The sequence below is a fragment of the Nicotiana attenuata genome, chromosome 12 (assembly GCF_001879085.1).
Source record: "Nicotiana attenuata strain UT chromosome 12, NIATTr2, whole genome shotgun sequence".
In the NCBI taxonomy this organism is placed as follows: domain Eukaryota; kingdom Viridiplantae; phylum Streptophyta; class Magnoliopsida; order Solanales; family Solanaceae; genus Nicotiana; species Nicotiana attenuata.
This window is the reverse complement of record NC_032000.1, coordinates 10,096,404-10,112,979: the sequence shown is the minus strand read 5'-3', so window position 1 is coordinate 10,112,979 and position 16,576 is coordinate 10,096,404. Positions and strand designations below refer to the sequence as shown.

General features: G+C 37.1%; 2 protein-coding genes across 2 annotated transcripts; both read left to right on the top strand.

Moving 5' to 3' along the window:
* On the top strand, positions 3,351–12,150 carry LOC109235274 (transcriptional repressor ILP1). The gene is made up of 6 exons (XM_019401326.1): positions 3,351–4,633; positions 5,988–6,155; positions 7,172–7,851; positions 8,203–8,485; positions 8,842–9,131; positions 11,708–12,150. The coding sequence occupies exons 1-6, from the start codon at positions 3,527–3,529 to the stop codon at positions 11,898–11,900; spliced, it is 2,721 nt and encodes a 906-aa protein (XP_019256871.1). The 5' UTR covers positions 3,351–3,526; the 3' UTR covers positions 11,901–12,150.
* On the top strand, positions 12,972–16,375 carry LOC109235276 (leucoanthocyanidin reductase-like). Its single transcript, XM_019401330.1, has 5 exons — positions 12,972–13,278; positions 13,384–13,524; positions 13,930–14,167; positions 15,068–15,271; positions 15,962–16,375. The coding sequence occupies exons 1-5, from the start codon at positions 13,069–13,071 to the stop codon at positions 16,165–16,167; spliced, it is 999 nt and encodes a 332-aa protein (XP_019256875.1). The 5' UTR covers positions 12,972–13,068; the 3' UTR covers positions 16,168–16,375.

Sequence of the window (16,576 nt, the reverse complement as noted above, 5' to 3'; positions counted from 1 at the left end):
AGAATTTCCTTCGCAAAAGGAATCTTATCATTATCATAATCAATTCGATAATGATCCATGTTATCAACTGCTATGACTTGCGTTCTTCCGGCTTGTCTCATAACTCATAATGACGCATATGGTTGAAGTCCTCGAAACCTGATGAGAACCAAGTAAGATAACATTTTTCCACGGATTACAAAGTTCTCAAAAGGATACCAAGAAAACATCCATTGAATCATGGTATCATTCAGCTTGCTAGGTAACTTGCCCCATCCTTTAACACTATTTGGACGCTTGAACGCAACCACTGGGATCGTGTATGAAGTGATATGATTGGCACCATTTTGCTTGTAAAGCTCTTGACTTCCATTGGTCTTTTGGAGATGCCCCATAAACCACAACTGCAGCAACAAATTACACCCCTCAAAATGTTTAAATCCCTTCCTGCAAAGGCCCAAAGCTCGGTATATATCTGTAACAACCATCGGCACTATGGTGTATGGCTTTCCATTAATGCCATTAAACAATGCATCAGTAGCCATAATAAGTCAGGTGTGAATCTCCTGTTTTGCTCTTCGAGGAAATACTAGGAGCCCAAGGAAACAAACCGAAAAAGCAAATACCCTCTTTTCACTCCGAGAAGCGTGTGAGGAGAACACCTCTCGATGTCGTAGAAAAGCATCTGAACAACCAAAGATGTCGAACAAATAGTCAAGGGGTATCTTGGATTCTTTATGCTCTAGCCCAATTTCTTTCTCAAAACCAAACTTTTCAAGGAACTCTTTTATCGCGGAATTTTTTTGGAATAATCATGCCAGCGCGTTGCCAAAAATGTCTGCCTTTCCATAACAAACTCACATTCTCTATGAAGCCTCCAATTTCTTCTAACAATGGAGTTATCTCATTTTCCCCAAATCTGAATACAACCCTATCTTCATCCCAAAAGGTGACTGATGCCTCAATAATTTCCCTACACGCTGTGACTTCCATAAGTAACGGTAGGTGACCCAACTTCTTTCGCACTTCGGATTGTGCGTTCTCTCCTAAGTTTCTCCACCATGCCTTTAGTTTGGGAGGGATGTCCAACACCATGCCGATCTTTGGGTATACAACTTGATTCATGATTTTTTGCATCACAGAAAAGATTAATCCTACCCGTTTTCCCATTTAGGAGTAAGTGGTCCACATAATCGGTGTGTTTATCTTTCAAATAACGCACATACAGGATGAATAGGTGTCACTCGGGGTTATAAACCTGCTTGGACATTTGGATAAGGCTAACTAATGGACTTAATACACCTAGGGTATTAAGCCTCCTAAGGTTGCGTGATGCATGTCCCTAAAAGGGTTTTGGTTTAGCTCTATCCTAGGTCGGCTAAGAGTGAGTTTTCTAGACTGGTCTTCTCCCAAGCGGATAACTTGAGAGTGGAAAGTCATGACTGTCGATTGCACCGCTGATCGACTTACCCACGAACTTTCCCTTAAAATGTATTTTGAAAAGTGTACGGCCGCAAACCTCGCTAGGTGTGTGCTCAGTGTGAATTTTTCAAAAGTGAAGGAAGTGAAAACGGAATGACAGTTTATAAAAGATAGTAATTACATTTTACAAGAAGTAGCACATTTTCAAATAAGGCAACAAAGAAAAAAAAACATTCACAAAATACAAAAGCCATTTTTATTAACCTAAGTTTGTTATGGTTTAAAACCTAAATTCCCCAGCAGAGTCGCCAAGCTGTTATACCCTATTTTAACACGGGTCAAACTAGAGTATAGCATATTGGCAAATTTGATGTTCAATTAATTTTAAGAGAGTCACCACCTAATTATTTTAAGGTGAATTAGGACACCATTTTTTATCTAAATAATGCCAAAATTAACTCTGTTTATATAGTCTATTTAACCTTAAGATTATGGGTAAGGGTTCTAATTAATCCTATAGGGAAGGTTATTAACGCACCCTATATGATCCATTAATTACGGTTAACCGGCCAAACTTAGGTCAATTAAATTTAAGATTTATTTTTATTAAAATGGTACCTGAAGAAAACGACTCACGCAAAATGTATAATAATAGCTGATCTTTGATAGATTCATAAAAATGTTTGAAGGAAAACTTTGTCATTTACCTAAAAAATGGTTTCTACTCCAAATACAAAGACGTTCCTAGCCTTAAGCTTATGAAGGCAAAATCAGTTTCAAGTCTTTACTCACACCAGGAAAATAATTCTTTTTTAATAACAATTTAAACTTTGCGACAAAGCTAGCCAAAGATAACATCATATTTTATAAGGTTGCGGGCTTCTGAAAATCATAATGAAAATGAATTAGACTAATTACTGATTTTGGAAGTTCTCTTCTAACCTCGTATTCTATATGTGGTAAAACTTTAAATGGTTTTAAAGTCTTGACTGTTATAAACAAGTAATCATAACAAACACATAAGACAAAATATTAGCCAACTAATAAATAAGAATTAGAGTAACATAATAAACAGCCTTCTATCCGATTATTCAGAAGCACAAATCTCCCAAGATTTCACTATTCAAAGGAATTTAATTGACGAGCAAAAGCAAGCGGCAACGGAGATTAGACCCCTCGCTAAGAACAACCGGAAAATCGTATCAAAATAGTTCGAGCCGGAGCAATCAAACGTCCTCCGATCCCCAGCTTCAGGAAAACAGCGTTACGGCAATTCTCAACCTGTCACTTTGTGACGAGAATAAGGAACTTATCGGTGCATTTGGAGCAATCAAACCACTAGTTAGACCGCTTGAAATCGGGAACTCTACAACTAGAGAGGACGCGGCTTGCGCAATTAAAACACTTTTGATTGTTGACCACGTGCGAACGTCTCTTGATTGTTGACAATTTTATTCTCTTTGTTAAAATTAGAAGGAGCATATACAAGAAAAAGAAAAGGTGAAGAAAAAAATTAAAATGCTTGACTTCATTAATATGGTAGAATAGAAGGGGGAGGAGGAAATGGGAGGTGGGAGTTTGGTAGGGAAGACGAGAGAGGTGGGAGGGAGGGGAAAAGAGAAGGAGAAAGGGAAAAGTTTTTTTTTTCCAGGTCTTATTTATATTTTATTTTGATTCTCATATTTTTTTAATGAAATACTATCCACGCACCTTTGCAGCGTGATTTGCACATAATGCAAGTTCATGGATCAACTTTTAAAAATCCTACAAATTTAATTGATCAGAAAGTCATTACGCCTTAAAAATACATATTTTTGATCCATTTGTGTAGAAATATGTTATATTTAAACTATATTCAAATTTATATTATCTGATAACATAAAGTAAATAAAAATATAAATCTAAACTAACATATGGATAATTCAATAGTGTCATTGTAATAATCAAATATCTCACCAACAAAAATCAGAATTAGTTACTGTAATATTCAAGAGATTAGAAGCGCAAATATCCCTATACAGAATATATTTGTACATATGATTTTAAATTTTTAATTCGACGTTCATATTATTTGTTCGTTCGAGGTTCTTCTCTCCACCGTGAAAACAGTCTCCGGCACCAACCCATGTCCGCAAAAGCTCGAAACTTCCGCCGCCGTGGCGGATACGACGGTGACGAAGAGGAAACCCCCACCACTAAAACAGCGACCAATGGCACTGCCACTAAACCTAAAACTCCCGCCCCCACCACCACCGCCACTAAGCCCAAAAAGAAAACCCTACTTAGTTTCGCCGACGACGAAGAAGATTCCGGCGAAAGTCCCTTCATTACGCCCTCCTCCAGACCCTCACGAATCCCCAAACCCTCCTCTTCATCATCATCTTCTGCGCACAAGCTTACTTCTGGAAAAGACCGAATTGCCCCTAAAAAACCTTCAGTTACCTCCAATGTACAACCCCAAGCTGGTACTTATACAAAAGAAGCTCTCCTTGAGCTCCAGAAGAACACCAGAACCCTAGCGAGCTCTCGCCCTTCCGGGCCTAAGCCCGGGCCCGTTGAGCCAGTGATTGTCTTGAAAGGCCTTGTGAAACCAGTTACTGTGAGTAGTACTCAAAGAGCTGAAGCTGAGGAAAAAGGCCAAGAAAGTGAAGAGGATAATGACGTAGGTGTTGATCAATATGATGCAAAAACTATAGAGGCAATAAGGGCGAAGAGGGAGAGGCTAAGGGAAGCCCGGCCTGCAGCCCGGGACTATATAGCATTGGATGAAGGGGGTAATCATGGGGAAGCGGAGGGGTTGAGCGATGAGGAACCGGAGTTCCAGAGGAGAATTGGCTTCTTCGGGGAGAAAACTGATAGTGGGAGAAAAGGTGTGTTTGAGGATTTTGATACTAATGATAATGAGGATGATGAGGAGGACAAAATGTGGGAAGAAGAGCAGGTGAGGAAAGGGTTAGGAAAAAGATTGGATGATGGTGGGTCTAGTAGAGGGGTTATGAGTAGTGGTGTAAGCAGTGCAGCAGCTGCAGTTCAGAAGGTGAATCTTGGAACTTCAGCTGCAGGAGCCAGTAGTGTATATTATTCCTCAGTACAGAGTATTGGTGTCTCTGTTGGTGGTCCTACAATTGGAGGAGGAGTAGTTGGAGGCTTGCCTAGTTTGGATGCCTTGTCAATTTCAAAGCAGGCTGAGGTTGCTAAAAATGCTCTGTATGAGAGTATGGGAAGATTGAAAGTAAGTGTTTGTAAGTGCATTTCCTGTTACTTTTATTTTCAGTGATCAACCTAGCAGCCCGTACATAGACGATGCATATTAGTTGAGCATATGTTTTAGACGCTAGTACTTCTACTGTAGGTCCCATGCTTTCTAGGAGTGGTTTAGTCTTTCAGAGATTTATACGTTCAGAAAATTATACAGTATTTCTAATTTGTAATTGCATATTTTGGCATGCAATGAGTTTAAATGGAATAACATGGTCTGCGAAGATTGATATGGACAACTCAAATTGTTTGGGATTGAGGTGAGTTGTTGTTGTTGTAATGATCACTGCAAGCAATCAATTGACTGTACCTCGACCCCAAGCTAGTTGGGTTGGCTGCATCACTCCTTTTGTAACATTCTGTTCTAGTTTCAATATTCGGAGGACTTATCATAATTGGCTATTTTATGCGACCCTCTTCCTTTATCCTAGCTTGGAATCGACTATGCTTGAGAACTTCACATATGGGAAGAATAAACAATAAACAAGAATGAAAAATTGCACTCTCTTATGTGTTCTGAATACCAATTCCATGGATTAGCATTAGTTAGAGACATTTGATAAATGAAGTTGGTAAACTTTTTTATTATGATCTCTTGAGGGCGGGAAGATGGTTTTTGCTACATCATTTTTTTCTCTTTCCTGACATTCTGTTGATAATCATGCAAGCATTGGTTTCATGGTATTATACAATGCTAGATTGGTATTCTCCTGAAATTATCTTCTGTTGATAAATCATGCAAGCATTGGTTTCATGGTATTACGCAATGCTAGATTGCTATGCTCCTGAAATTAGCTTTTGTGGTGTGATGTTGTTCATTTTCTGTGCACTCTTATAAACTGTATTTTGTTTGGCGTCTTTCCTCTGTCCTGGCTAAGTTAGACTGTGATTTGGATCATGAGCCTGTCGGTTTACATTTATTTCAGTGGGGTTTTCATGATTTTTAAAACTTTGAAACTGTTTATGTTAAATTTTACAAAGAACCATTGAGGTTCTGCATTATGTTCATGGAGATATGGTGCCACGCCGATCCCCTGTGCACTAACTTAGGAATGTAAACTGAAAGCTACTGTTTCTACATACGCAGTTTTTGAAAGGAGGGATGCACATGTGGTCAAAATTGCATTTACAATATCTCTGTTCCCTATTCCAATTGATGCTGCAGTATTGACCATCTTTTTGTGTTGCCATGAGAGCTGTAGAACTATTAAAAATATTGCTCATGGAAAATACAGAGTGCACATGGCCGAACTTAACAGCATGTTTTGCATTCTAAAAAGTATAATGTATACATAGCTAACACTATTATCATTTATCTTCCTTGTCAGGAGTCTCATGGCCGAACTGTGGCATCATTGAACAAGACTGAAGAAAATTTATCTGCCTCATTGTCAAATGTCACTACGCTGGAAAATTCTTTGTCTGCTGCTGGTGAGAAGTACATGTTTATGCAAAAACTTCGCGACTTTGTTTCTGTTATATGTACGCTTTTACAGGTATGGGTTTTCTAATTTATGAGCGGCATATTATGTATTTCCATTTATATTCTGGGGCTACTGTGGCAGTACTCTCAATACGAGCATGGCAGTCTTTCATTTATTTGGTTTTAGGCAATTAAATTTAGAAAAGATGACCTAGAAGTGTGATAAGTACCACTTGTAGTTGTAGATATTGTCAGTTAATGGGAATTTATCAGGATGGTCAATTATCAGGCACTGGATACTTTCTCTGGATGCTTTCCGGAAATTATTCCGTTAGGTGGTTCTTGCAGAGTCTGATGCTTTTTTAAGATCCATTTAATTATTCAGTGTTAGACATAGCAGTGTAGTGCAGCTTAGGTGCTTTGCCTTGCTAAAGCAGCTCTTCCAAGAAGTGCAGCCATGGCATAAAGCATGTGTCTTCGGTCCATAAACTCCCTCTTGAAGAGGCTTTACTATAAATAATAAATGTGGCCGTCAATTTATATTGGAAGGAAGTGTCATGGATGAATATCCATAAGAAAGTCACTGAATTTGAATAAAAACTTGAAACTGCATCTATGCATCGCTATCTGAAAATTGACTTGTTTTACTCCGTCACTTAGTTGCAGTTCTTCCCCCCCTTGCATGCAAGATATTTTTTTTCTTTGTTTGTTCCTTGTTTCCACTAAAGTGCCAATGCTTGGTTATGTTTTTCGCCTTTGAAAAATTAATTCATTTTTGATAAGGGTTTTTTTTAATTCTTTTCGTGATCAACTAAGTTTCTTATTACTGTTTCTCTGATTCTCTGTTTAGCGGCCACTAATACAATATCGTACTATGTTTAGGTGAAAAATTAGTGGACTTTTAGGCTGTCTGAAGTTGGACTATTTGGTAGGATTATAGGGTAAAATACCGAGGGCCGGTTTGTTTAATATTTTGAGAAGTTGAGTCTGCACACCCAATTTTTGAGCTTTTGCAGGAAGTGTTTGTTTGAGTTGTCCCGGAAAACTAAATCCTGTGTGCTAACTGTTGGGTATTTTAAATCCTTACAGGATAAAGCTCCTTACATCGAGGAACTTGAAGACCAGATGCAGAAACTTCATGAAGAACGAGCAGAAGCTACCTTAGAAAGAAGAGCTGCTGATAATGATGATGAAATGAGGGAACTCGAAGCTGCTGTAAATGCTGCAAGACAAGTTCTAAGTAAAGGTGGGAGCAATGCGGCAACAATAGAAGCTGCCACGGCTGCTGCTCAAGCTGCAACAGCATCCATGAGGAAAGGAGGAGATTTACCTGCAGAGCTAGATGAATTTGGTAGAGATGTGAATCTGCAGAAACGGATGGATACGACTAGAAGGGCAGAGGCTCGGAAACTTAGGAGAGTGAGAAATGATGTTAAGAGAATGTCAGCTATAGAACGTGACAGCTCCTATCATAAAATAGAAGGAGAATCTACTACTGATGAAAGTGACTCCGAGAGTACGGCATACGAGTCAAACCGTGATCAATTGCTTCAGGTTGCCGAGCAGATTTTTGGTGATGCACATGAAGAATACTCTCAACTGTCTCTGGTTGTTGAAAAGTTTGACAGATGGAAGAAAGATTATGCGTCAAGCTACCGCGATGCATATATGTCACTTAGTATACCTGCTATTTTTTCACCCTATGTGAGACTGGAGCTTCTGAAGTGGGATCCTCTACATGAAAATGCAGATTTTATGGATATGAACTGGTATGTGCACTCAACTAATTTTAATCAATTATTCTCAAGGATTATGACCTCAACCCTTTCCTTTCCAAGCCCGGTCCTTCCTTTTTGAGGATAGGAGCTTTGTGGCTTTATATTGTAGTCACAGAGGGCAAAAGATTTATACTTGCTAATAATGATAATGCCAAGTGAAATATAGAAATTCCAGATGCTTTTTGCAATATAAATTGGTTTGAATTTGGTGAAGTATTTGGCACCATGCGAAGCAATCTTACGGAAGCAAGACATAAATGCTTCATTTCATCTCTCATGTGTTCATATTGCTAATTCCTTGAGATTTAATTCTCTTACAAACTATAATTTTTTTCATTCCAGGCACTCTTTGCTATTCAATTATGGACTTCCAGAAGGTGAAAGCGAAATAAGCACCGATGATGCTGATGCCAATCTTATTCCTCAGTTGGTGGAGAAACTTGCAGTACCTATTCTACATAACCAATTAGCAAATTGCTGGGATATGCTTAGTACTAGTGAAACAGAATGTGCTGTCTCTGCCATGAAACTGGTGTTGAGGTATGGCCCCTTTTCTGGCTCAGCCCTCAGCAATCTGGTTGCTGTGCTTCGTGATCGTCTAGCTGATGCTGTGGCTAATTTGAAGGTGCGTTCTTATCACCAGAGGCCAAAATTGCGTGCATAATTTTCAACACATTATTTTTAAGTATGGTTTCTACACATCCAAGTGAAATAACTATTGGGAACAAGTTTTTCTAGAAAAATGCAAAGACTAGGAATAGTAAAGTGGGGAGGAATGGAGTAAGATTGGCCCTCATCGTTATTTTGTTGGTAGTGAAGTTGTAGGTTTATGATGTGAAAAAGGATGAGAGGCTCCAATAGATTCAACACTTCTTTAATGTTCTTTAGTTAGTACTATAGGTAAATGCTCCTACACATTTTTGCATGCCGGTTTTGTTTAAACTGGATTGCTCATTTGTATCTTCTGAACTTCTTTTGCAGGTACCAACGTGGGACACCCTCTTAATGAGGGCTGTACCTGATGCAGCACGAGTTGCTGCTTATAGGTTTGGCATGTCTATTCGTTTGATGAGGAACATATGCTTGTTTCATGAGATTTTTGCCATGCCTGTCCTGGAGGAGCTGGTTCTTGATCAACTCTTCAGTGGAAAGATTCTTCCTCATCTTCGAAGCATTCAGTCAAACATTCATGATGCTGTAACAAGAACTGAAAGAGTTGTCGCATCAGTACGCGGTGTCTGGGCTGGACCCAAAGTCACAGGGGATTGCAGGTACTGTTAATTTGAGTAGGCTATTAGTTGGTATTCCATGTTCTCTCTCGTCTTCATCAGAAATTCCATCTTCAGATCTCTACTTGCCTTGAGATTGTTATTCTTAGCTTCATTACTTAACAATGCTAACTTTCCATATATTTGTTGGGGTGTGATATGAGTAGAAGAAAGATTTAAAGGAAATAGAAAATGGCGTGAAGTAGTCTAACTCTCTTGGGACTAGTTTCTTGTCTGGCATATGGACGATTGGCTAGGAGCGTGTGGTTACAAACTAGAGAAGAATTCTTCGTTTGATGGGTAAGGCATCACCACTTATACAATACTCCAGAAAGAGACATATTCTTTGGTGCTTTGACCTCCCAAAGCGTGTATGTAATTCCATTATTCTTCTTTAGTATGCAAATACTAAACATGTAAGATATTGCCTTCCCAAATGGGGGAAATAGAGAAGGTAAAAAGCAGAGGGGAAAAGATATATTCAAGAAGCGAAAGGGTAAAGGACCAACTCATCTATGTTTTTGCTTTGCTGTTATTTATTATAATTATAGTTACAGACATGCTTTAATGAAAAAACGAGCATCCTTTCCATGAAGCTTAACTTCTATCACAGCTGTGGGCAAGTACTTTCGGTTGGTGGAATTTTGGGGAGTAACAGGCTTGCGTCATATGGAGGAAAGTAAAATGACTTCCGTTATTTGTCCGGCCATGCCCTTCAAAAAACATTCCCTTTCCTTAATAGACTTACTGGAACTCTTAACTCTGCTTTTGGAATCCAATTTTTTCTTTTTATTTTTTTGATAGGTAAGAAAATAAATTTTATCTAATGACGGAAATTTTTTCCTCTGATGTTGGTGCAACTAATTTGTTTCAAGGAATATAACAACCAGAAATAACTTTTGAAGTGCATGGCTAACTTGCTGTCTGAACTTGAATAGCTGAAGCTTAAGTTTCCTTGGTTTTAATAAGTAAAGCAGTGCTTGACTCTAGAGTCTGGGCAGAGTTGAACCTAAGCCTTTCTGATATGTGTTAGGTTCTCTAAACTCTCTGGTAGACACAAAAACCAAGGCTCTGTTTGGGACTTTTCAGATCATGACAAGATTAATGCTAAGTTCAGATGGGGTGAAGACATGCTTGTACTTGTAAGTAGTACAATGAAATTGAAGAGTTCCCCAATACTACCTTAATCACTGTCACCTTCCTCACGATGCTGTTTGTATAGATTCATATTTTGATCAGAATCATCTTTCACTACAAATTTAATTTGTCTTGGCACCACAGAGAACTCATATAAGAAAAATCTACTTTTCAAAAGACTGACAAATATGTCAAAAGTGATCATTAAAATATCCTTTTCTTATTTAACTGTCACTTGTCAACTTTTGATAAACCGAGTTAGAATGACTTGTCACCCCAACAAAAGAATCAATGCCCATTAACATGTAGGAGCCATCATATCCTGTTAGTAAGTAGAAAATTTATAATCGTCCCCTTTATTGTTTATACTTTTGCTTATAGAAAATAAGTAAAAGAAGAGAGTAGTCCAGTGGCTTATCAAAAGAAAGGGAGGGTAGTTCATGGTCAAAGCTAAGTACTAAAGCTCCAGGAACTTAAATATGAAGTAACTGGAGTGATCATTATGACATATGCTCTGTGGTGAGGTTTAAAGGGCAGAGAGCTTAGGCAAGTGAGAGAGAAGATCAAATATTTGAGCTTATTCAAGGTTAAGCTATATCTTATAAGTTATAACTTACCTTGTCAAAAAAATTTAACTTATGGTAAACTTATATTTGGTCATTTGTGTGTACTTGTTCAGAGGGTTGTTGGCAAATGCCAAAGTAAATCTTCTGGCTGTCATGGTCTTTGTCGCCGTTGCCATGTCATTCGCCGATCTTCCAAAAGTCATAAATGAATGGTAGCCGAAGAGAAAAGAGGGAAGGTGGCTCATTGTAGATTTTTGGGGGAGAAAGAAGAGAAGAAGAGATAAAATTTCATTCGTCTGTTTTCTCCCTTCATCTAGTTGGTGTTGACGGGGGGTAGAATGTAGTCATTGTAATGATTTTTCAGCTGGTTGGTGGGAGAATGTTTATCTTTGCCTCATCCATTTGTTTGGTGGAGATGTGGTTTACACATATGAGGTGATGTTTCTTTTTCTTTTTTTCGTAAATAAGAGGGAGGGATTATATTGCAACCACGTGTGTGGCCTAGCAGTCAATGAAGTTGGGATGAAAAATTTGTGGGAAGAGCAAGGCTCAAATCCTAGCCCAATTAGAAGATTGAGTGATTTTACCTTACTACCTAAGCCTTGGAGGACAAAGTTACTCGGTACTTGTGTTTGTACCAGTGTAGATGTACGGGGAAATAGTACGAGGTGTGTGCAAGAACACAGGAAAGGAAAAAAAAGAGGGGTAACATCTTGAAGAGATCTTCATGTAGAAGAGATGGAATCTAGGAACTGGCAAAAACTCGTCAGCTCCTTCCATGATCAGTTTGTTTTGTAAATATCTGATTTACGTGGTTTCTTGTGAAACTGTTTATTCTTTCGATCTTACTGATGATGTTCTTTAATCCGTGTGCAGTCCAAAGTTACGACCGTTGGTGGATTACTTGCTAAAACTTGGCAGAGTGCTCGAGAAAAAGCATTCATCAAGCAGTGGAGAGATAGATACATCTAAATTTGCTCGTCGGTTGAAGAAGATGCTCGTGGAACTAAATCAATACGACTATGCTAGGGACATATCAAGAACCTTTAACATCAAGGAAGCCTTATAATCTCATTTGCTTTTCTTGGTTCCATTGTCTTCATACACGAGGGGTTGCTCTAGTTTTAGCAGTCTTCTACAATTTTGAGTTTGATGTCAATGCCTTTTTTTATTTTTTATTTTTGCTTTTATGTTTTTCACTGTTGTCACAAATTACCCTACTTTCAACACTGACAAGTGCAATGAAAACATGAAGCTGATATTGTTTCATATACTAAATCATATGCAGGTTTATAGTAGGAATGCATGATTTTATCTCATTCTAGCCCTTCACGAGTTAATAACTTTTGATTTTTGGTTTACCTTGGTCGATTCTAACTTCAACATCAACCCAGGAAATTTAGACGAAAAAGTGTAATATATATATATACAAAAATTATATAAAAAATATATATTTATTCGGTTATTATTTTGAGAGCGGCTATAATACTTAAAGTCTATGTGATAAAAATCATAAGATTTAATTCATGAGGATGCCATTCTGTCTCTTTGCTAACCATGTAATTTAATGTCCTTTAGTACGTAGACAAGTTGCAATACTGGAGTAGCTGTCAATGCTTAGTTGTATTTGCAAATATGGACTTGTAGTTGCTTATACTTGAAAATGCACAAAACAATTTTTAGCATCAATATTTTTCTGTCTAGAAGGGGAGTCTTGACGTAACTGCTAAAGTTGCTGCCATGTGATCAGGAGGTACGGGTTTAAGTCGTGGAAACAGCCTTTTGCAGAAATATAGGGTAATACTGTGCATAATAGACCATTGCGATCCGACCCTTCCCGGACCCCCGCGAATAGTGGGAGCTTAATGCATCGGGATGTCCTAATATTTTTCTGTCTCGAATTACGCACTTTCTCCTTTTTCTATGCTTTTATTATTCTTACTTATGGGGTGTCTTTACTGTGATCTACTAGTCAAATAGAAGTTTGAAGAAAAACTATAATATCAAACCTAGAGGTCAAGAATGTGTAACAGGTCAATTCCAAAGTTCAAACTAAATAAATGGGTGAAAAAAATAACCTAGAAGGGTAGTTGAAAAATTAAAAGATAAACCAACCTACTTACCCTTTTTTCTTCTTCTTTTTACACGGCATTTGCTAGTATATAGTAATAGTACAATTATCTACAAGTCTTTAAAAATTTTTGCACAACATAAGTTTTGAGAAAGTTGCAGAAAATATGACTTCACCACCAATTTCTAATGGAGTAACAGGCAAAGGTGGTCGGATTCTTGTCGTCGGAGCGACCGGATTCATCGGTCGAAATATAGCAGAAGCAAGTCTTGATGCTAATCGAAGAACTTATATTCTTATTCGATCATTCCCAGATTGTCATTCTAAGATTAAATTGATCAAAGCATTTGAGGATAAAGGAGCCATAATATTGCACGTAAAGTGTATATCTAACTTATTTGTTATTCTTTATTTTTTGACACAGGTTGTAATAATGAAATGTAGAGAAAATTCTATTTATTTTGTTATTTTTTGATATTAGGGTGATATAAATGACCAAGATTATATGGAGGAGATGCTAAGGAAATATGAGATTGATATAGTAATATCAGCTGTAGGGGGTGATAGTATACTTGATCAGCTTGCCCTTATTCAGGCCATGAAATCTGTTGGAACTATTAAGGTAAATCTTTACAATATTTTCATTTTAATTTTCTTTGAAAAGAAAAAAGAGAAAATTAGTGTCAAAGTTTCATGAGATTTTTATACATGTAACATAATCGTAGCTACATCAATTCACACCTATTGTAAAAGTCAACCACACAAAAAAATTCCTCGTATATCATCTGTAGCAAAACTATGAAAGAGAGTTAGGAATCCGCACCTCTTGTAAAGGTTTTTAAGGCACAACATGGCAAAGCAAGAAACGAGGTCCAAGAATGAAAAAAAGGGTCTTGTACAATATTTGTGCTAGATCAAATTCACTGACGGTATATTTTTTTTTTTTTTTTTTTTTGCCTTATTAGTGTATTTTAACATGTTGTAGCAGGCAAACTTATGTTAATTTTTTTTATTTTTTTGAAATTAGAGATTTTTGCCATCAGAGTTTGGACATGAAGTAGACAGGTCAGATCCAGTGGAACCAGGGTTAAATATGTATAAGGAGAAAAGGAAAGTGAGAAGGTTGATAGAGGAGCTAAATATACCCTATACTTACATTTGTTGCAATTCAGTGGCTTCTTGGCCTTATTATGACAACAAACATCCTTCTGAAGTTCTTCCTCCTCTTGACCATTTCCAAATATATGGTGATGGCACTGTTAAAGGTACATTTATTCCCACTTCACTAAAAAATTTCAAGGGAAAATTAAAATTATCTTTTTATGGTTCAACAATTAGTATGTTGATGTTTTGTTTATGTTTTTCTGAAAACTTTTTTTTTGGAAATTATCACGACTCCTTTTTTCTTGAGAATTCATACAGTTAGGATCAAGCGCTTACCATCATGCCAAAAGTTATAGCTCATTTCATAGCATGGGCACAACTTTATTTCTTAAGCAGGATGTCAGCGTTACCCAACAATCCGCCTCCCAACACCTGCGTCATGCAGCATGTTGCTCTTGGGAATCGAACCCATGACGTTGGCTCTGATACCACTTGTTAGGGTCAAGCGCTTTCCATCATGCCAAAAGCTATAGTTTATAGCAAGGGCGTAACTTTATTTCTTAACCAAGTGCCATGTTCGACCATGGCTCCGACCCCGGCCACCCCAGCCCCCTCGTGGCCTTGCCATAGACAGGATGTTGGCGTTACCCAGCACATACATCCCTTATCAGTGTTTGAACATCTATCTTTCCTTTTTTTGCCCCTTTATGTCGCCACATTAGTTCTTGAATCATGGAAATTTTTTTGTTGTAATGTGCATCTTGTCAAACAACTTCTTGGGATGGTGCTTTTTTTTTTTTTTCTCTTTTTCATTTTGACTATAATTTTGAACTAAATGAATGAAATGAAAAGAAAAGAGATTCATATTGCCGATTTCAACTTGCTTGGGATTGAGGCGCAGTAGTAGTTGTTGTTGTTGTTATTGTTTCCTTTTTACTATAATTTCAGTTGAATGGAGATTTTGTTTTACCTTTTTTTTGAGATATATCTCAGTTAATTGTTATTTTTTCTTCTTTTCAATTCACTCGTTTCTATCTGTAATTAAATTTTGAAAATTGCAGCTTATTTTGTGGCTGGACCTGATATTGGAAAGTTCACTATCAAAGCAGCAGAAGACTATAGGACTGTGGACAAATGTGTACATTTTCGACCACAATGCAACTATTTTAACATGAACGAACTTGCTTCTCTTTGGGAAACTAAAATTGGTCGAACTTTACCTAAAGTCACAATTACTGAAGATGCCCTTTTAGCTGTTGCTGCAGGTTTATATATTTTCTCAACTCTTTTATAACCCTATCGTATTCCCTCTGTTTCATTTTATATGATACTATCACTATTTAATAATCAAGAAATAGTTTTACCGGTATGCTACAACTAATTAAATCATAAGCCTTTACAAATCTTTACCTCACTTTGGAAAGAATGAACGTAAATAAAATATGTACGTAGAGCAAAGCCAGAATTTCTAGTTTATGAATTCTGGATCAATTTTTTTATATTTACTGGGTTCTAAATATCTTCCCGAGCCGAGGGTATATCGGAAACAGCCTCTCAGCCCTATCGGGTAGGGGTAAGATATGCGTACACACTACCCTTCCCAGACCCCACTTTGTGGGATTATACTGGGTCGTTGTTGTTGTCGTTCTAAATAGATTATTTGTATATATTATATGAATATTCAATACAAATATAAAGTTTGAGCAAAAGTTACTGAATTCTGCGGAACCCTAACTACCACTATGGCTCCGCCCATGTATGTGCATTGCTTTTATATATATATATATATAGATATATTTATCTTCTTACATTCATACTCCTAACTTTTACCATATTTTTTAAGGATGGAAGAAATATATGCAAAGAAATGAGCATAATTTGCATGTCGAGTATATGTTATACTTGTCAAGGAATAACACACTCATTTGTCAAATTTATATGTTGTCATTTTGCAGAGAATATCAACCCCAAAAGTATAGTTGCAGCTCTAACACATGAAATTTTCATAAGGGGATGTCAAATTGAATTTTTAATTGATGGCATAAAGGACCTTGAAGTTTGCAATTTGTACCCGAATGAGTCCTTTTGCACCATTGACGAGTGCTTCGATGATTTCTTTCTAAGAATGGATGAAATGTGCATCAAAATGCCTATTAACTAGACTAGTTTGCAATTTTTGCTATTTGAATCCAGCTATCTTGTCCTTTTATTCCAAACATATGTTAAAGCACATTTTTATTTCTCCATTCTTCATGAGTAAAACAGTTATTTTCCTTTTTACTTATGTTTAGGTAATATTTGCCCTTATTTTTAGGTGTAATATTTCCTTTTTTTTTAAATGCAATTCATTTAGTAGTTTTCTGTTTTTATTCTGCCTTCACCATGCCTATAATGTAAAAACGATTCTCCAACTAATGATTTTTTTTAAAACTATGGATATGAAAGCTTAAGCTTCCATTTTTCTGTAGAAATGACATCAAATAGCCACTCTAAATAGATGATATTTAGAAATTGGCCAGTCCATCTTAAATTTCAGTTTTCCAATTCAATTTTTTGGGACACAAATGTCA

What these genes read in the sequence shown, in the direction of transcription:
- LOC109235274 (XM_019401326.1), top strand. Translation starts at nt 3,527, where the DNA reads ATGTCCGCAAAAGCTCGAAACTTCCGCCGCCGTGGCGGATACGACGGT. An exon ending in AGAGTATGGGAAGATTGAAA is followed by an intron (nt 4,634 to 5,987) that starts GTAAGTGTTTGT and finishes CTTCCTTGTCAG; the next exon opens with GAGTCTCATGGCCGAACTGT. An exon ending in TTATATGTACGCTTTTACAG is followed by an intron (nt 6,156 to 7,171) that starts GTATGGGTTTTC and finishes AAATCCTTACAG; the next exon opens with GATAAAGCTCCTTACATCGA.
- LOC109235276 (XM_019401330.1), top strand. Translation starts at nt 13,069, where the DNA reads ATGACTTCACCACCAATTTCTAATGGAGTAACAGGCAAAGGTGGTCGG. An exon ending in AATCTGTTGGAACTATTAAG is followed by an intron (nt 13,525 to 13,929) that starts GTAAATCTTTAC and finishes TTTTGAAATTAG; the next exon opens with AGATTTTTGCCATCAGAGTT. An exon ending in CCTTTTAGCTGTTGCTGCAG is followed by an intron (nt 15,272 to 15,961) that starts GTTTATATATTT and finishes GTCATTTTGCAG; the next exon opens with AGAATATCAACCCCAAAAGT.